The sequence below is a fragment of the Lepisma saccharinum genome, chromosome 8 (assembly GCF_977018435.1).
Source record: "Lepisma saccharinum chromosome 8, izLepSacc3.1, whole genome shotgun sequence".
Taxonomy (NCBI): domain Eukaryota; kingdom Metazoa; phylum Arthropoda; class Insecta; order Zygentoma; family Lepismatidae; genus Lepisma; species Lepisma saccharinum.
In genome coordinates, this window is record NC_139236.1 from 74,814,411 (window position 1) to 74,836,254 (window position 21,844).

A 21,844-nucleotide genomic window follows, 5' to 3' on the forward strand; every position below is an offset into this window, starting at 1 on the left:
TCACAAAATGGCTACCAAAACTTTCTTTACAGCACCTGAATTGTTTTCTTACCCTGGCATAGACATGCTATATCTCGTGTTAAAGAGCCCTTCAATACCTTTCCAATGCAGTCTGTATCACTTCCAATTTAAAGTTAACAAGATGTTGGAAAAAATGGTCCAAATTGCACAGTTTGCAATACTGTAATTTTGAAATACAAAAGATATGGATCTGCAAAGTTTCATATGTACCTACGTCAAGTGGCCCTTTCAGTATGCCAAATTCCAAATGAACCAAAATATGTGAGGTTGAAAAGTGCATCTTCACTTGTTGATTTCACATGGAATGCCCCACAAGCAGTCTGTTTTATTTTTATTTCATTTTCGATAAAAAAAAAAAATTGATCACATTTTTTTAAAAATTATGAATCCCAAATATCATCAGGCAATTCAAATTCATCATTGCTTTCACAGAGTTTCCTGATGTTTTCCGTTACATTAAATTTTAAAGATGGTGGCCTACTATACTTGTGAAAAAGAAAACTCAATAGTGGGTCCATGTTACCATTTTCATTATTTAATTTATTCCAGTGTTCTTATGCAATGAATGAAGCTTCCCAGACATTCCAACCCATGTTTCCCATCTGTCCTTTTAAAACACTTCTCTCTTTAATCATATGCCTCTCCTCGATGATGTGAGCTGACAAACCTGTTCTTGGGTTTAAATTTATAATGTCCAAATCATGTTCATGCCATCTTATTGCAATTTTCCTTGTTGATTGTCCTACATAATTCTTTGAATATGAACAATTTGTATTATATATTTCTGTGATTTCCACATCTGATACAGATTTTTTCATTTTGTATTCATTAAATGTACATTACAAACTTCTTAAGTGATCTAAAAACAATTTTGAAATTAAATTTTCTAAAACTTTTTGCAATTTTATGTGAGAATCCCTTGCGGAATGGAATACAAACACATTTCTTTTCAACATATTTCTCATTTTTGTCCGCTTTTCTCATTTAATTTAGTTTTCTTCTGACTTGTATTATGATTTTGTTTATTCTGTTAGTGTGGAAGCCAATATAGCCAAAGCTATATAGCAAAAGACAATGTAGACTGCTTATTTCACAGTTAAGTTGCTATATTACAACAATGTAACATTGACAACATCCATTGTATAACTGATTCTTCTTTTAAAAAAAATAACCATTGTTATAACTGTATCTTTAATCAAACTAAAAATAAATGTCTGACGAAGGGAGCGTGTGTTCTCCTGAAACGTCACAATGAAAAACTGTGCCATTATGCTTGTAATAACCGTAGACTACAAGAGAAATGATCCCATACATGTTTTTTTTTAAAAAAATGGAAATTGAAACTATATGGAATATTACATGACAAAATATACTTAATTATGTAGAGAACTGTTCATTTTCTTTTAGCAATTGCCACAAATAAACTTTCCCTTACCTGCAGAACTGGAACATGCTTCATGCTCTCACTGTTCACAAATCTTGAACATGATTCCTTCTTCAGGACCACGTACAGCAGACAGCTCATGAGAAGATCCCCCAAATGAAGGGTGACAAGGTGAAGGGATAAAAGGAAAGGCAGGTCCATTTTGCAGATTTTAGAGGTAGCTGCAGCCAATGTCCCTTTGGAAGTGTGTGGGAGTTAATTTGTGTTTTAGTTTTCTCCTGTTCTTTTGAAGTTACAGGATTCACTGCTATGCACAGTGGAGCATGTGAGGTTGCAAGCAAAGTAGTTGATTCCTATGAATGAGAATTTACAGAGCAATATTTGGTGAAGAACAAAGCATGTGCCTGCAGCAAATGCTGCGTTGTAGTCGATGATCCAAATAATTTAGAGAACATCATGGAATCATAGATCACCAATGAGACAACTAATTTCCTCTGGAACGCACATGAAAGACCACCACACCAAATTGTCTCTCTAGATGATCTTGGCATCAATGTCTCATCAAGAATACAATTTGTGGCATGTGTTTAAGTGAGAAAAGAATGCCGACATGTAAATCTTTGTCAGCCATATGGAAAAAAAAATTGCCATTGAAGGAGTACAGGTTGTTCGCTTTATATCCAACCATTTTGACGGGTGCTCACCTTAAGAGATACCGTGCCACCACCACCGATCATGTTCTATTGGACCCCCAGCATTGTGGACTATGGCCCGGCATCGCAGTTTCCATTCTTGCAGCAAGCTCCGGTGCAGGACAGGCATGGGAATTCTGTCCCACTCCTCCCTACATGCTTTCCATAGACCATCCAGGGTGCACGGGCGACGCAACAGTCCAAATGCGTAAAAATCCATTGGACTGGCATCTGGGCTTTTCACAGGAACGTCTTCAAACGGAATGACACGAATTCCTAATTCCTCTGCCACTTCCTGATAAAAACGTAGTGATGTTCTGGCGGTATGACTCAAAGCCTTGTCCATATGGATCATCACCTGGTTCGCGTCCATTCCATACAATTGTGGGATGTCTCTCCGATAGATAGGTGTCAGAATGAGTCTTGGAAGTATCTGGCATTCACCTTCACATTTTTGTCCAACTTGCGTATCATCAACTTACCCTCATATCCGAATCCCGTCACAACCATAAAGCCACGATGGAAACTTTCCCTGCACTGACGAACAAAGTTGCTGCGCCCCTTAGCACTACGGGTGACACTTTGCTTGCAGCCCTTCTCCTGGTGGTTTTCGTGGGTGAATGTTTCGCAAGGAGAGCCTGTTGGGTGTAACGGGCCATAATAGCTTTCGCAGTAGTCACCCCAAGTGTTAACCCATTCTCCCGACACTGTTTTCCAATGCGTACGTATGAAAACTTAGAATGGAAAAGGGCCATTAGGTAACCCTCCCAACACCGGTTGATTTTCGGCGCCAAGCACCTACAAGGTCAGACACAACACTGCTCCCACCAGCAGACCCATAGTTCCAGCATGATACGCCAGGTGGCAGCACCGAATCGAAAATGGTCAGATTTAAAGCGAACAACTTTACTGTATTCGCTAGATATGTTAATGAGAAGCATGGCTTTGAACGGAACAAACAGAAAATGTTAATGGAAATACCCGGCATTGTGGCATGGAGTAAATATTTAGGAGCCACAAGGTGATTTTGTGAAGAGTATCGAATGCTTGTGTATGTTGACGAAACATCTCCGGATGGCAATATTACTTCAAAGTAATGCTGCCATGGGGGTTGATTTCTTTTCTTTATTTAGTTTTAAATTAAGACTGTATTGTTAATTGCTTGTGTATCTTGACAAAATATCTCTGGAGAGCAATATTACTTTGCTAGCATGGGGTTTGATTTCTTTTCCTTATTTACTCTTTCAGTGTATGGAATTCTTTATCTTGTACATTATTTAGCCTGTATTTCAAAGAAGTTCAAAGAAAATATACAGCACAAAACTGCTTTGCTGCACCTGTTACACCAAAACCTGCATGTGTTTCTGACCCAGGGTGGACTCCCCCCCTCACCCTAACAGTGGAGTCGCCTGCCACTATGTCACTTCCATCATGGATCTTCTCATGAGCAGTCAGCTGTAATAAGAATTTCAGTGAGTAGGATTGGCAGTTAAACAACGGGGGGGGGGGGGGGGGGGGGGAATTATTCAGTCCTAAAGCAGGAACATTTAATGATTTTTTGCATTTCTTTGCATTCCTGTTTTAAGAAGAATCATTTAAGAATTGTGAGGATTTGATTGATCATAGTGAACAGTTTAGTACCAATAATTTATCAATTCTGCATTTAACATTCTCAATGTTATGGCTAACGTTGCAATATTTCCCACTTTCTTGCAGATGGTCAGAAGCATTATGCTAGACTTCAATAATATTTGTCTTTTTAAAGATGGGAAAGGGAAAGGCTCGAAATCCATACTTTATTGCGTAATTGCAATTTGCAGAAAACTGAAGCCTCTACCCATGTCACCATGTGTAAGAAGCAATGTTTAATATAAATATTCAAGCTGAGAAAATTTTAATGCTTTGTGGTCACAGCAGTGACTTAAGTGAAAAATGTTAGCTAGGGGATGTTTGGTCAGGCTTTAGGGCTAGCTGGGAGGATGCTCCTATGGTTTAACTTGGTGGCAATGAGGCAATTGGGGGATGTCTTGAGAAAATTTTGCTAGCTGGGGGATACCATCCCCTACATTCCCCTCACTTTGAGCACTGGGTCATGGTATTGTGACACTAAGTTTCTATCATTTGAAAATACTTCATGCACTCACCTATCTGCCTCGGTAGCAGGGCCATCATCTTCTATTGTGAGTTCGCTCTTCCTCACAACTTCGGGTTCTGCTTCAACATTGTCGCTCTCATTATGTTTTAATTCAGCAGTGGAAAACTGTGTGATGTTATCACTCGCATCCAAATGTTCACTATCCTCCTGTAAAAATGCACTCATCTCAGTAACGGAGGGCAAGTATACATGGAAGGGGCTGCCACCAATAACCTCTGGCTCTTCCACTTTCAATTGTTCATCCTCTGGTTCAGATTTAAGAATTGGTGGAGGTGATGATGATGCTACCTCCCAAGTGTTTTTGATTGCTTCTTCTTGGGAAGGAACATCTTCGGGTTCACTCTTGACTGAGCACGTGATGAAGTCAGGCTCTACCTTTACTTGCGGGGATGAAGGGTTATCATCAAGCTCCATCTGTCTTGATGAGGGACAGGCACTTTGAATCTGCAAAGACATTTTACACATGAAAATCAAATTGAGCTGACATTGAAAACAAATTACAAAATATAATTACACACTTGGTTTTAAAAGAGAAGATGTCAGCTGGTAATGAAACACAGGATTTTAACTAGGGTACATGCTTCTGTGGCTGGTGTCATTGGTGAAGAAACATTAAACAAGGTCATCAGAGCTAGTGTTGATTTTAAAATTTCAACAAATTATTGGTGCATCTATATATCATTAAATTCAGTTCGTAAATTTAGGGAAAAAACAAAGAAATAAAGGCACTTTTGGGAATATTCAATACTGTATTCCTACGAATCTAAGATGTCCTTTTGGGAGGCAGAGGAGGGGGGGAGGGGTGGATGTTGAAAAGTATGTATGCATAAATATACCACGGTTTTCGCGTAATATAGAATGGAAAATTTGTCATCTTAAATAATCAATTTTTCCCTCGATATTTTACCAAAATATTGGTACTGATAAAAGTAACCCTAAACAAAATTTTCTTGGGTATGACTTGAGATGACCGGACCCCTCTCCGATTTTCTTCATATTTGATAGTCACTAATTGAGGCCTCCTAATCACAAATCTGAAGTTAAAATTTGTCGGAAACGTCTAGAAATTGCGAACCATTGATGCTAGCCTCACGGACCATTGGCTCTAGCCTCACGAATCATTGGCACTAGCCCCACAAACCACTGGCACATGGTTAGGTTAGTTTCGGTTAGGTTAGGCAAACGTAGTTGAAATTTCGTGTCGTGCTGGTATCAGGATCTAGAAATTGCAAATAATTGCGAACCATTGACGCTAGCCCCACGAACCATTGGCACGTGCTTAGGTTAGTTTCGGTTAGGTTAGGCAAACATAGTTAAAATTTGGTGTCGTGGTAGTATCAGTATTGCTGGTGAAACAAAAAAAAATTGCGAAAATCGACGGTTTCTATTCCGAAAACTAACGCCTTATTTTCGCTTATTCTGCAATTTCTAGACGTTTCCGACAAATTTTAACTTCAGATTCGTGAGTAGGAGACCTCAATTAGTGAGTATGTCAAATATGAAGAAAATCGGAGAGGGGTCCGGTCATCTCAAGTCGTTCCTTTTCTTGTGGTAGTATTCTTACTAGCGGTAAATGTAATCTTACATGTTAGAGTTCTAATAAAGTAAAGGTATTATTGGTATATACACCCATGTGCCTTAAATTGGAAGTACTTTTTTTCTCAACAGCTGAAGCAGTATTTAGAGGTTAGCCTTGAACATATGTTATAGTGAATATGTTCCATAACTTGCATGACACCATAACACTACAAAGAAAAATTCCTTATGAGTATAAACTACTGGTGCCTTTTACGTTAAATGAGTGAGGCAGTGTATTCAGTTGGAAGTTATTTGAAAATTTTTATCCAGCAGAAAACCATGTTTCAGAATGAACAATTGTGTGATCTTCTCACAATTGCAAATCATTAAACACTGTAATAGATAAATCAAGAATTGATGATAATTTAGGGTTGCTATATTTCATAAGTGAAAATCCAGGACATCGTTGACTTAAAGCCTGTTGAGGACAGGATGTAGAGGTGGAGAGGCTGGACCCATTAAGTTAGTATGTATTATGGATAGTTTGATTATCATAAATGAAAATTCACTTCAAATTCTATCATTAAATTTACACTTCCTTTTCAGTGACATAATGAACTGCAGTACATTCTTGTAACTTGATAACTCTTGTATTATTGAGAGGGAGCAATGTACAACTACACTGTCTTGTAAGATGATCAGTTAAAAATTATGTCTAGGCCTACATATTTTAATACAAATAATGTTCGTAAGTACAGTCTTATTCATTTCTGCTTTCCCACCCAACTCGAAGACATTAGCATGTCCCGGAGAAACGTTTTGGAACACAGGGACAAATGATACCATTACGAGACTGTCCCAGAAAATCCATGACGTATCGCAACTCTAGGATAATTTGAGGTTTTTTTATTTCCTACAGGCCAGTATTGCAGTAATACCAAGGCTCCTTTAAATATAAAACATGTGGTAACACCACCTTGCTATTTTTCATTGCAGCTAGTACCAGTGTACAGCCTCAACTGTCCACTCGATGTGGAACATTCCAGCGCATTAAATGGAAAACTGCATATTTCCAATATATTTCCATTTTTTGCTACGTGCACTAATAATGCTGTTCCAAACTTTTGAATCACCCTGTATAATTGTTTTAAATTTCTTTTCACCCACTAAAAATCATTCATACAATTAGAAAAGTTAAATACTTTTACACAAATAATTGGATTGAAATTGAATTGTATTGAAATGTATTAATTTAAGGTTGTAAACAGATTTACATCTTCCTACAACACTATGTGTTTACCATATATGCATAAAAACTATTTTGCAGAGTAAGGTTAGATACATAAAAGTGGGTTGTAATAATATACATTCAATGCACTCATACATAATTCAAACAAGTGTACAAAAAATTTAGTGCCCCTCTATGGTCATTCCACGAAAAGTGGTCCTAATGCATGTAAATAGTGAAATTAATTAATCTGAAAATTATTAGTGTTCTTAATTGTTTTACGGTATAAATGTTTGTCAATACATATAATTTACTTATCACCATCAAAAATGATTAGCATCTGTATGCTACATGCCTCACAGAGAAATGGCAGTCAAATTTTGATAGATTTTTAAAGCATCGCACACCAAGGATGTATTTAAGGGGGGGGGAGGAACAAACCCTCCCCCAGAAACTTATCAAGTACTAAAATTGAATAATGAAAAATATATTATTTTAGCCTTTGTTGTATAATTTCCTCTGAACTTATTGAAAGACAAGGATTATATTGAGATCATACGGCTTTGAAAGACAGGAAGGACGTACTTAGGGGAGGTTCAGGGGTCAGGATCCCCTGAAAAACTAACCAAGTACTAAAACTAACTAATGAAAATACTAACATTTCTTGCATAATCGATGGTTATTAATTTCCTCTGAACTTTTTAGAAGGCAAGGATTTTATTGAGGATCACCACTACTCAAAATAATATGCATAAAATATTAATCAGAAACTTACTTTTCTCCAACTACATGTAACATCATTTTTGTTATTCGATAAATATTCAATTATTCATCTATATGACATTAATTTCATTGCCAGGGCACTTGTTCTTATGTAAATTATTCCGATCTTAACTACAGGTAAGCTACATAATGAATATGTTCTGTTATATCACTATTCTTATAGTCATTTTACCTATTTGTGTAATAATAATATAATATTAATTTATGTATTGTAATTAGTATTAATTTGATTTAATATAATAATTTTATTATTACTAGCTGATTACCTGGCATTGCCCGGGTATTTATAATTATGAATTATGTAAAATGTAACTAATTTTATTTACAGGTATTTAAAAGTATACAAATTATAAAGTAAAATCATTTACAAACTCACTATAATATTAATTTAACTTGAAACTTCATTATAAACTACATTTTTAGTTTCACCTCCAGGAGCAAGAATAAATAAATTCTTAGGTGAACCCAACCTTGAGCAAGCAACATAAAGTTGTCCGTGGGAGAAACATGGCGATCTTAAATCCACTCCGCAGTACTTAATAGATTGCCCCTGTGACTTGTTGGTCGTGATCGAGAAAGCAAGTCTCACTGGAAATTGCAATCGGAATGAGTGGTATCCGTGGGATAAAAACTGTTTCTCCCTCTCCCTAGTCGAGGTTACGTAGTAAAATAATTGGAGATCCCAATTTAAGTAAATGACGATGTGGTGGCAATCCAGCTGGATCAAGAGAGTTTAGGAACTCTGGTGGGAAATTGACGACCTCGTTGGCATCTACTACGGTATCGATATAGACTTGTATTCAGTGACTAGGCCTGGTAACATGGCTATTATTTGATTGCTTACTTCGTGGACTTCATTTTTAGCAGCAAGAATGGTCCTCTCTCCCAACCAGTTCAAATTGTGATAGTTTTGGAAAATAGCTGGATAGACTGCACCTATTAGCTCTGCAATGGATGACACCGGATTACAAAAATTGGATGGCAATTTTATCTTTCCAGAAGACTCAACTGATAATGTACCTTCTCTGATCTCCAGTAGTTTGTTTGAGAAAATTTGAGCACTCACATCCCCCAGATGTACTTTCTTGTTTTGCTTTAAAATTACCTTTCACACATGTCTCCACAAAAGAGAATGTTTCAAACATGTGTGGATCTCATTGGCCGGTGTTGACTTTGGGATGACAGGCAGAGTTTGACGAAAGTCTCCACAGAGCTCCTCCCATCAGGTTGTCATTTCCTCTCAGATCTCTCATAGTGAATTCAAGGGCCTCAAGAGCTTTCTTGTGAGCCATGGTGCATTCATCCCATATGATTAAATTACATATCTTGAGCACCTGTGTCCGAGCACTTGCCTTGCTTATGTTGCAAGTAGAATTTTCTTGCCTGGCGATGTGAAGTGGCAAATTAAGTGTGGAATAGGCTGTCCTCCCTCCTTCCATTAACGTCGCCGCAATTCCTGAAGAGGCGATAGCAAGAGCAACTTCTCCCTGAGCCCTGATTTCGGCCAGAATAAAATTAGTTAAAAATGTTTTCCCTGTGCTCCCAAAAGCATCAAGAAAAATGATACCACCTTGTTGTTTCGCTACCTGATCCATGATAATTTGGTTTGTTTTTTCTGATCTTCATTTAGAAGTGGCTTCTTGTCCACAACATATGCACTTAGCTCTTCGACGTTGTAGTTCTTTTCTCGTATGTAATCTGCGTGAAGTATGCCTTGTCTGTCTCGTACTGGTGCAGGCAGGCCGATTTGTAGTAATGTTTTATTGATCATGGCCAAACATTTGTCCTCAAAGAATAATCAAACCCTTGTTGAAAATTTCCGGAAGACACTTAATTTCTAATGTTGGATTTCTCCTACGGAGTTTGGAAAGTATATCCTCACTTAGTGCCTTCTTATATTTTTACCATAAAGTGTTTGGATTCGATGGACTGCATGTAGTCAATATTATAGCAAAGAGGTTTCTGATTTGCTCTGGGAGGGAGATCAATTCGGCTACTCGCAATGTGAGATTCCAGTGCTGGTCTCCTTCTAGTAAACCCAATTTCTGACAGGCCTCTCTAAATGTCTGGCATACTTCGCCGTTTAGTGCTCTGAGCTCCGCGAAAGATTTTGGTCCTCCAAGTGAGTGAAGAAGCATCCTAAGGAAATAGCATTCGTCATTATTGGGGTGAACTGTGTACACTCGACCCAAGGCATCACTTGCGACTGCATCATGTCCAGGTACGGGCTGTCCAACTTTTCTTCTACAGAAAACTTTTCTCGATGCATTCCATGTGTAATATCGAAGTATCACAGGATACAACAAACTCCTGCTGACACAGTTGAAAGAATGCTGCTGAGGTAGTGTTGGGTGGCTGATCAATCCATGTAAGGGTGCTCTCTGTCGTGAAATGAACTCTCTGACCATTTTCTAAATGGACGCTGAGGTGAACAACAGTAGAGTGTCTTTCATGAATCTCAAATCCTAGGATTCGCCAAACTGCCTCGTTGCTGCTAATGTACAAGTCTAGAAATCGTTAATTTGGCAACGTAGCTGTTGAGAACGAGCATCCAACTTTACTGAAGGTCTCTCTACTATGCGAGAAACCCTGTGGTGAAAGATTTACATTCCCTTTAATAATATGAAGTCAGAAACTATAGTCGCCCAACATATAATAGAGAACAAAATGGAAAACTCGAGTATGAGGAATAATATAAGAGAGTACTTGCGATTCAGCATGTTAAAATTGGAATCAGAGAAACTGTTGTGAAGTTGTGAGGTTGAAAAACTGCACTCGCTTGTGGTAAACCTGGAGGAAATCGCTGTCAAGTTTGAACACAATAGGGCATAATTACGAATAGGTTATGCAAATAAAATATAACACCACCTTACAAAGTACTGTGCAATGAGCGAAAATTAAGGAATGTCGCAATTTGCAGTGAAAATGTGTTCGTCGCATAGAAAAGTGGTAGCTTAAGCAATCATCAACACGTTTCAAAGCATTTGCTACAAGCGATGTTGTAGAGTAAGCCTCACAAATATATTTTTCCTAAGGGAAATTGGTAGGGATGGAAAAGAGTATATAGAACTTGCTCAAGATAGGAAAAGATGGAAGGCCTGTGTTGCTGCAGCCATGAACCTTCGGGTTTAAGAAGGCTAGGGAGTTGGTTGGTTTTAGTTAAGAATTAAGGGTCGCAGGTTCAAATCCAAAGCTCTCCAATTTTTCCTTTAGCTTATTTTCTTTCTTTTTTTTGGTAATGTGGCATCAGATACATTGAGCATGGAGTCTAGTAATTAAGTTGAATAATTTTGTTTCAGAATGTTCACAAAAAAATAATTAGGTGTTGAAACCGATGGATATTTCCAGCAGCTCAATGTATTTGTTTCTTCTTTCTGGCACTTGGATCGAAAAATACCTAAATTGTTGTCGTATTTGGTCAAACAAGGAATGTGTTGGCTATGGCTCGGAAGTTGATGATGAATCATCTTCTTTTCTGAGGCTACACAACAATGCTAAACCGAATATCAGTTAGTTTGTCTTCAGCTACAACCAGAAAACATTATTTATTTGCGTTTGTCGGCCTTCTTTTGGCTTTTGGGTCATTTTCAGTAGTTTTTGTCTTTCTTGTTACATTTTACTTAATTTTATGGCTTATTTTTCTCCTTGCTTGTGCTCTCGTGAATTTTCAATGCATTTGCTAGCATATCTTGTTGATTTAAATTTCCTGACATGGTCCTTTTAGCAAGTTCATCATTAAACTAATATATGGTCAATGGAAAAGCACAACTTTCATTTTCAAGTTTGGCAATGTATTAAATAATTAATTGTGATAAATTTATTTTTCCTCCTCCAAACTTAAGTGAGATTCCCTTGCTAACCTCTGTTATCGCTTTAATGTGTACTTTTAAAATAAAATTAGTCACAATATTAAAGAAGATATAATCTTATGTAGTCTTTATGTGGATCATAGTTGAATCCTTCCAAATCTAAGGTAAAATGTTGCGCATTCCTTGATCGTCTGGCTCTATGTCTCACTTCCTGTACTCAGGTCTCACGCTGTTGTACTGTCTCTGAAGCTCTAGATCTAGCAGCTCTATCTCTCTTATCCTGTTGTCAGACCTCACGCTGTTGTACTGTCTCTGAAGCTCTAGATGTAGCAGTGTCAAATCCATAGTTTTCGGAGTTGCTAAGCTAATTGGTGACATTCACGATGACATGTACCTGTAAATAAAATTAGTTACATTGGCACCCCAAGGTGTGGGGGTGGGAAGTGGGTGACATGTAAAAATAATCTAAAATGACCGACATTAGTGTGGAATCCATAGTTTTGGGGGTTGCTAAGATGAATAGTGACACTCCCAATGCCGTTCAAGTTCATCACCTATCAGCATGGGTGGGGGGTGATTGGGGATGAAAAATAAAATGTCAAAAATTACCTAGGTTAGTGTTGAATCCTAGTTTTCGGAGTTGCTAAGCTAATTGGTAATATTCACGATGACATTTACATGTAAATAAAATTAGTTACATTTCACACTACCCGTATAGTTAGAATTCATTATATAAATACCTGTAAAAAAATTACTTACATTAATCGCAATTAGCTTTATTCTTTTACACATTTCATTGCCTCCAAGGAAACGTAAGGTGACTCCTATGACTCCTAAAACTATGGATACAACACTAACCTAGGTAATTTTTGTCATTTTATTTTCCACCCCCTCTCACCCCCCATGCCGATAGGTGATGAACTTGAAGTTGAACGGCATTGGGAGTGTCACTATTAATCTTAGCGACCCCGAAAATTATGGATTCCACACTAATATAATTTCACCTTCCCATTTTTACAGCAAATACCAGGAGATTCTGATTTAAACTTCTTGGCTTGACAGTAACTACAAACCATTTCCATTTTTCCGATTGTGACACTTGTATGCTGCAAGTAGTCTTTATGTGGATCATAGTTGAATCCTTCCAATGCTAAGGTAAAATGACGTGCTTTCCTTGATCGTCTGGCTCTATATCTGGCTCTATGTCTCGCTTCCTGTAATCGGGTCTCACGCTGTTGTACTGTCTCTGAAGCTCTAGATCTAGCAGCTCTCTCACGTGCCTTCGCAAGTCTTCTATTCCTCTCCTCTGGAGTTTCTTGTCTACGCCGTTGTTTCATTTTTCTAGCCCTTGATTTCGCTCTGTCAATCGCCTTACCTTTCCTTGGAGGCATTGTTACGGCAATGAAATCTGTAAAAGAATAAAGCTAATTGGGATTAATGTAACTAATTTTATTTACAGGTATTTAAATAATGAATTCTAACTATAGTGTGAAATGTAACTAATTTTATTTACATGTCAATGTCACCAATTAGCTTAGTGATATAACTTATAAAAGTTGTTCTTGGACTTTTTTGGTCGAAGTTTCGTTTACACTAGAATAGATTTCTGTTTTACATTTCTAATTTACACTCTCAAACTGCTTAAGAAAACTCAAGGATTCTTTTCTGTTTTTATTACAAACTTCTAAATGAAACTAGCAGATAATACATTTTTAATTTGCCCTGGAAAGCTGGAGGAATTTGTTTCACATAGTTAAAACTAATACAAAAATTACCTCCAGTTGCCTTAGATTAATCTTAGGTTATAAACTAAAACTAACATAAGTTAATAAACAGAAAATAAACACTTTAACCTCAATAAGAAGAATATGGTCGACCTACTTACGAGATTTAATTAGCACTGCGCTTTCACTTTTAACTTGATTAACACTTTGATACGAAAGTACACATTTTGAGAGCTCTCGACACTAGGGGGAACAGGAACACTTTTCGCAGAAGCTCCTTGATATCTTAAGATCTTGATGTCTATCACTTGAAGTCACTCACCGCCGAATTCATTGTTCATAGGTTGAACTTGGTCTCAACGTCGCCACCTTCTCGATTAGCAATTCTCAGTTCACAACTACAAACTTGCAGTGTTCTTTTCACTTCTCGCGCTATAAAAGTTGCCATGAGAAAACAGTCTGTATTTAAATAAAATTCTGTGTGCTCTTTTCCCATTCACGCAAACGTTCAAATGTCCGGAACACAGGTCACTGTTAACTGTCACTTAGTCAAACGACTTCAACAAAAACAGTCCACGAATATATGCGAATTGCTGCAGATAGCACGATCGAGTTCGCGAAGTCATGCTTTCCAGAAATCTCGACGCCCACTGTTGCATGTAAACGTCTGCAGTCAACGTGCGAAACAACGTGGCCTTCCACTCAAAGGATCAACAAACAATGCTCGAAAAACTTCACTGCATGAAGGAAATTGTCCCTTTGCAAACTGTGTAGTAAGGACAGTTCATTTTACCAGAGGGGTGTTAATCTCTCAATCCTCCTTCTTCTCGCAAGAAATCATCAGTCTTCAATATAATCGGTTATAGATGGCACTTTCAGAAGAGTTGACTATACTCTATGATGACTATTTCTGGCGATGAATCTGGATGGTCTGAAGCACTTGAGTTTATCCCATTGTCCATCAGAATACTTAAAATCTCTTCTCCCTCCTCGTCTTCGTTACCTATCATGAAGTGATAGGTAAAGAAGAAAGTTTTCATAGTGAGAAAAATGATCTGTTTCCTAAACTTAAACAATGTATAACTTTAGACATGACAATACCAGAAATGACTGATCAGTAGAAGGAAGAGAAGTCAAATGAGGCTTAGATGTATTTCAGTAAAGAAAAAGAAGAGGAGGAAATTGAAAATAGTTGAAAGAACGTCAGTGAATGTAAAGAAGAAAGTTACTAGTGATGATTCTCATAGTGAAGAAAATATACTAATGGACAACCGGAAACGAAAAGAAAAGACTTCAAGGACAAGAGAAAATACAAATAGTTTTGGCAGACTAATAGTTTCTCTACTTGAAGAAAGTTGGAAGAAGAGAAAGAAAAATGAAAAGCAGAGAAAAAAGAAAAAGACGAAGAAGAAAGGGAAAAAGGAGGCATGATAGGAACGACGAACAGTGATCTTTAGAAATGGAAGTAACAACTAAAACGGATAATTCAAGAAGATATATTCTGAGTTGTCGATTGATAATGATGTGTTGCTAAAGTTGGTATATTTTAGTAAAATATCAGAGTTTCCATTTCACTTGATAGAAATGTTGATAATCACTAATTTATGCAGGTTTTTGAAAAAAGAGTGGAAATTGTTAAATGCAAATAAGCATTTTTAGAGTTGTGTATATACTACGAAATGCTGAGAATATTGTAATCAGAGTATTTTTTTAAAAAAAAAGGTTCTTTAATGTCAGTTGTTTTATGTACAGGTTATGTGAAATTTGTTATCGTTAAATGTAAAAAGTTTAGTAATAGTTTTGACAGAAGCGCTGCTAACTATTATTGTCAATGAGCAGGTAGATAATGAACATTTGAATTTGAAAATAACTTTGTAATAAGAGAAAAATGCCAAAGAGTAAGAAAAAAAATGGAAGTAATAATAAGAAAAAATGGAAGTAAGCCTCAAATTCATTAAGAAAAATGAAGAGCGAATGAGAAAGAAGATTGCAGTTATGCTCAGAAGAAAGTCATTTGGGGAATTTTTTCAGAAAGTATTATGAATAGCGTTAATGAAAGGATGTTGATAAAGGAGATTGATGCCTATAAGGAAAGGATTCAGTATCACCATGAATAACGTATGTGACTCGTAAAGACTGAAAGATTCCCGAGTGTGAAGTGTTGTGTAAATATAATGGGAACCAATAATAATGAACCATGTGCCTTTTGCTGTTTGAGTGGTGATCATGTGTTGCAGTATGGAAAGTTTCACAAGTTAGAAGATATTTTTACTCACTACTACTGTCTATTATTTTCCTGTGGACTAGAACAGATGAAGAAGGCATTCTTGGGTTCCTAGCATTATTCCTGAACAAGATCCTTCATGGGAACTGGAACCAAATGTATTTCAAGAATTGTTACATCAGCAGGATGTTCGTAAAGAACTGAAGAGGGGTGGTCGTTTGACATGCATCTACTGCCATAGAACAGGTGCCACTGTAGGTTGTTGTCTGAAGAAATGCAAGAAAACATTTCATCTCCCTTGTGGGAGGAAAGATGGTTCACTACATCAGTTCTTTGGACAATTCAAATCATATTGTCCTGCACACCGCCCATGGCAAAAAAATCCTCAGAACATCCTTGACCTGACTGCCAGGGAAGAAAGAGCTCTGTGTTCAATCTGTTACGGGGAGGTCCACGGTCAGTCTTCAATAGGAACACTGTGGGCTCTGTGTTTCAAGAAGAATGCTTGGTTTCACCGTAAATGTGTTCCGAGACTTGCTCTCAGTGCAGGGTACTTTTTTAAATGCCCACTATGTAATAACAAGCAAGCATTTCAGAAAGCTATGTTGGAATATGGTGTATTTATTCCTGAACAAGATGCTTCATGGGAATTGGAACCAAATGTATTTCAAGAATTGTTACATCAGCATAACAGATGTGATGCAAGAAAATGTGATTGCCCAAAAGAACGGAAGTATAGCATGGATGGCACGAGATGGAGCTAGTTTTATGCAAATTATGTGGATCTCAGGGTATTCACATTTCCTGTGGTCAACTGAAATGGAATTCACCAGAATGGCATTGCCCACAATGTGAAGAAATGCTAGAGAGTGCAAAACGTCAGAAAGATGGTGACGAGGAAGAACCAGTGCAAAATGAAGAGAGTGGAGGGGATGAGAACAGACAAATTGTAAAAACTGAAGATGATGATGAAGAAATAGAAGTTGTGGATGATTCGCCAGAAGACAGCATTTTAGTGACAAGGGATGGGGCAAAAATTATCGTTTACAAAGTGACAAATTCAGGACCATGTTTGCCAAGGGCAATTGATGATGTTGATGTTCGACCGAAGTTCATTCCTAGGTGGTTGCCATACACAATAATGGGAAACTCTAGCAGAAAAGATGTGAATTTTATGAACAGAAATCCAAAGACCACATATATGTTTCGAAGAGAGACACAACAAGGTAAAGTGCAAATTCTGCAAATAGTGCACCTGTAAACAATGGTATGGCATCAAGTCCCCATAACTCACTCAAGCCAAAATGTTCCTGATATAGCTGTGAGAAAGAGAAAGTCGATAGAAATCGATGATGATGAAGTGAAGGGAAAAAGTGAGGAGGAACAAAGTGATGATGAAAACTATGTTGATGAATCTAGTACATCGTCTGTAGTACAAACACGGGAACCGGTCAAAAGGCATATGGGTAATGCTCCAAGTAATCCTCCTTGCATCAGGAATTTAGTCCCTTCGCATTATCAGCAGAGATCACCACCACAACAAACAATGCTTTTGGAAGCCAGCACAACTCCCCAGAATCATCAGCCAAGGATAATCGACTTGATGGAAAATGAAGACGAGGAGGGAGAAGAGATTTTGCTCTTACATTTAAGATCAGTGGACCTGATTCTGTTCAGATGCTGCTGTCAATGGATGGAAGGAAATAGGTTTTCCCCATTAAGTTGATGGTTCCTCCTCACACACAGAAGGTCACTGGTGGATGAAAGGCTCAAACTCCTATTCTTCCAAAGGAAGAGCTTGACAAAGGCAAAACGTCATATTGCAATGAAGCGGCAACACATACTTTAGGCAACAGCTTGGTAATGGAAAGTGAACCTAGTAACTCTGTCACTGCAAAAGAGAAACTGGGAGTCTTAATGAAAAGGTGCCAAATTTGCATACTTCGGAGGGGGCCCCAAGTAAGAATTCACAGCAGTGCAAGTCTAAAATAGAGAAGGAAGTTGAGAAATCTGGTGGGCAATTTTCAGCAAGTAAAAAGAAGAGATTAATGGAAACTGAGTATGAATATTCAGCGGTTGCAAATAATATTTCTCATGTGTTGAATTCAAGTAGTTGTAGTAGAAACAATTTCAGCTCTGAAAATATTGCAAGGGAAATAAAATCAAATGTTGTCAGTAACAATGGGTCAAATAAAACTACCATGATGAAGGAAGAAGACAGTAAATCACTTAAACGTAGTTCTCGGTTGCATAATGCAAACCATACTGATCTTGACTCATCTTTCATCAGGAAAAAGAAGAGGTGTAAACACTGAAGTAAAGGTTAGTGGAATAGGCCTTCCCATAAAAGATTTAAGAAAACTTCTGATATGTCATGTACAGAATCAGATCCACCCTCTGTTGACAACTTCCTGAGGAATGAATCTCTGAATAATTCTACAGATCAACTTTCAGTTTCTATTAATGAACCTTTGGATAAAAGTGTAGCTTCAACGGCAAGTAGTAATTTTTGCAGTGACCGAAGTTTTATGAAGAAGAGAGAGGATATTGCAGAAGGCAAGTTGGAAATATCGCTGTATGAAGGAATCACAACAGAAGACAAGCAAAGAACACAGAATTGCATTGTGAAAATGAAGGCAGCAGCACTTGTGGCTAGGAAATTCCGACCGCCATCAAAATGGAACAGAGAAAGTTACTAAAAAATTACAGTCTGGATCTGAATATACCTGTAGCTATGGAAGGTTTAACTTTGAAACTATTTAATGTCAAGAATATTATGGGCAGGTAGTTTTTGAGCGAGAAAAAATAGTTGTATGGCTCTAGGGATTCATACCGGTTTTCATATTAAAAAAGAAATTATTTTACAAATAAAATCATCTTTATCAGTGTCACATTTCCCTATCTATTTCAGATTGATACACTCATATTTTATAGAATTATAGTAGTGAAGTAGGATGTAGAATGAGACAAAAATATATATTGAGTATGTCTTCTACTCAGTAGGTACAAGATGTAAGGTTTTTTTTAAGCATTACATTGAGTTATTTAATACTAGCCAGTGAGCATTAATAATTAAACACATTGCAATTTTGTATATTAATGCACAAGTTCTTGCTTATATTTTAGGAAATCAATTGTGGAGGTTTCATCTGATAAGAGTCCAGTAATTTTATTTACCTACAAATTTGTTAGCTCTAGTTACCACTGGCATCATGTTGATTCTGCAAAATTTGAAGAACATAAGTAATTTTGTATAATGAATTATGGCTGCCTTTGTACCTTCCATCAAGACTAGATGGATACTTATGTGTGAATTCAAGGGTAAATATTTGAACTTTTATTGTCGTGAATTCAAGTGAAATCACTGTAATTAATTATTATAAACACACTTAGTAAATGAAAATCATCCTTAACAAATACTTTTGTGCTACATATAAAGGAATATCAATATTGTTGTGTGTATTTAAAAAAAATGAGAACTGTAATGTGAGTGTGACAAAAATGTATATACGAGGTCTGGTCAAAACGTTTAAGCAGATAAAGATACTTTGAAAGACATTAGCTCTCCTTGATCAGTCCATCTCATGTATCTTCAGGGGAGAGGGCATCTATAACCAATTATATTAACAACTGATGATTTCTTGCAAGAAGGAGGAGGATAGAGAGATTAACACTCCTCTAGCAAAATGAACTGTCCTTACTACACAGTTTGCAAAGGGACAAAGAAAACTTCAGTGAAGTTTTTTGAGCATTGTTTGTTGAGGCTTTGAGTGGAAGGCCGTGTTGTTTCGCACGTTGGCTGCAGAAGTTTAAATGCAGCAGTGGGCGTCGAGATTTCTGGAACGGATGACTTCGCGAACATGACGTGCTATCTGCAGCAATTCACATATATTTGCGGACTGTTTTTGTTGAACTGACAGTTAACAGTGGCCTATGTTCTGGACATTTGAACGTTCGCGTGATTGGGCAAAGAGCACATGGGAATTTTATTTAAATACAGACTGTTTTCTCATGGCAACTTTTATAGCGCAAGAAGTGAAAAGAACACTGCAAGTTTGTACTTGTGAACTGAGAATTGCTAATCGAGAAGGTGGCGACGTTGAGACCAAGTTCGACCTTTGAACAATGAATTCAGCGGTGAGTAACTTCAAGGGATAGACATCGAAGATCTTCGGTGGAAAGAAGAAGCAGCAGAAAGAAGATATCAAGGAGCTTCTGCGAAAAGTGTTCCTGTTCCCCCTAGTGTCCAGAGCTCTCGAAATGTGTACTTTCGTATCGAATTGTTAATCAAGGTAAAAGTGAAAGCGCAGTGCTGAGTAAATCTCGTAAGTAGGTCGACCATATTCTTCTTATTGAGGTTAAAGTGTTTATTTTCTGTTTATTAACTTATGTTACTTTTAGTTTATATCCTAATATTAATCTAAGGCAACTGGAGGTAATTTTTGTATTAGTTTTAACTATGTAAAACAAAATCCTCCAGCTTTCCAGGGCAAATTAAAAATGTATTATCTGCTAGTTTCATTTAGAAGTTTGTAATAAAAAACAGTAAAAAATCCTTGAGTTTCCTTAAGCAGTTTCAAAGTGTAAATTAGAAATATAAAACAAAAATATATTCTAACGTAAATGAAACTGCGACCCAAAAAGTCCAAATACAACTTTTGTGTTATAGCGACTCCAAAGACAATCGATTCGACACTAACCTAGGTAATTTTTGGCATATAATTTTTCATCCCTCATGCCGATAGGTGATGAACTTGGAGTAGAACGGCATTGGGAGTGTCACTATTCATCTTAGCAACCCCGAAAACTATGGATTCCACACTAATATAAGTTGTTTTCAATTATGTTTACATGTTGCCACTTCCCACCCCCTCCCCTAGGGGTGCCAGGGGTGTCTTACCCCCACAGTATTTCTTTCCAAATTGCAAGTGATATGTGTACCAAGTTAGGTTGAAATTGCTTCAAGCATTCGAGAGTTATGCCAGAACAAACAGAAACACAAAATTCCATCCATTTTTATATATATAGACTAGCTGATTGCCCGAGTATTTATTTATCCAAATCTTCTATTGCACAGGAAAATAATGAATTCTAACTATAGTGTAAATTGAACAGCATTGGGAGTGTCACTATTCATCTTAGCAAGCCCGAAAACTATGGATTCCACACTAATATCATTCGTTTTAGATTATTTTTACATGTCACCCTCTTCCCACCCCCACCCTGCATGCCGATATGTGATGAACTTGGAGTCGAACCGCATTGGGAGTGTCACTATTCACCTTAGCGACCCCGAAAACAATGGATTCCACACTAATATGGGTCGTTTTCGATTATTTTTACATGAACCCCATTCTAACCCCACCCCTAGGGGTGCCAGGGGTGTCTTGGAGTTGAACGGAATTGGGAGTGTCACTATTCATCTTAGCGACCCTGAAAACTATGGATTCCACACAAATATCTAGCCGTTTTACATGTCAACCCCTTCCCACCCCCAGCCCTAGGGGTGCCAGGGGTGCCTTGGAGTTGAACGGCATTGGGAGTGTCACTATTCATCTCAGTGACCCCAAAAACTATGGATTCCACACTAATATCGTTTGTTTTAGATTATTTTTTACAAGTCAGCCCTTCCCACCCCCACCCCTAGGGGTGCCAGGTCTGTCTTACTCCCACAGTATTTCTTTACAGATTGCAAGTGACATGTGTACCAAGTTTGGTTGAAATCGCTCCAGGTGTTCGAGAGTTGCTGGAACAAACATACACACACACACACACACACACACATCCATCCATCCATTTTTATATATATAGATAGAAGATTATTCCTGAGACACTTGGTTTGGATACCCGCCCCAAACATATTTCTAGATATGCGCCTGTCCATGGGCATCCGGAAGGGGGGGGCAATGAAAGTCAACTAAAAATTATGTATTTCACACTTGTAATTTCATTTTAGCCACAATAATATGTGTTAATTATTGCATGAACATCATAAATTCAAATTTAAGCAATGTTTTTTTTAGGGAACAACACTATTTTTGGAGAAAATGTGCCTTGTTTGACCCCCCTGGAAAGAAAAATACATTCCTTGCCCCTCCCTAAAAAAAAATCCTGCACATGTCCATGCATCAGTCACACACGTAACATTTTAGTTAAAACTTTTCATGCATTCAGGTATGTCAACACACTCAAGTTTTTTTTCCCCAATCCAATCTCATGTCTAGAACCTCACATTTTGTGTGTGAAATGTCGCACACATAATACTGGAATGCCTCTTTAGTAGTTCAGTAGTCTGGAATTCACTTG

General features: G+C 37.4%; 1 protein-coding gene across 2 annotated transcripts in view; it reads right to left on the reverse strand.

Moving 5' to 3' along the window:
* LOC145991145 (uncharacterized) overlaps nt 1–21,844 on the reverse strand; it is a 46,055-nt gene that overhangs the window by 13,042 nt on the left and 11,169 nt on the right. For both annotated transcript variants that reach the window (XM_083126938.1, XM_083126937.1), the window contains exons 2-3: nt 12,664–12,998; nt 4,242–4,696 (exon numbers count right to left, since the gene is read on the reverse strand). In XM_083126938.1, the coding sequence (XP_082983064.1) occupies nt 4,242–4,696; nt 12,664–12,981 (773 nt within the window). In that variant the 5' untranslated portion in view covers nt 12,982–12,998. The remainder of the gene's footprint in view (nt 1–4,241; nt 4,697–12,663; nt 12,999–21,844) is intronic.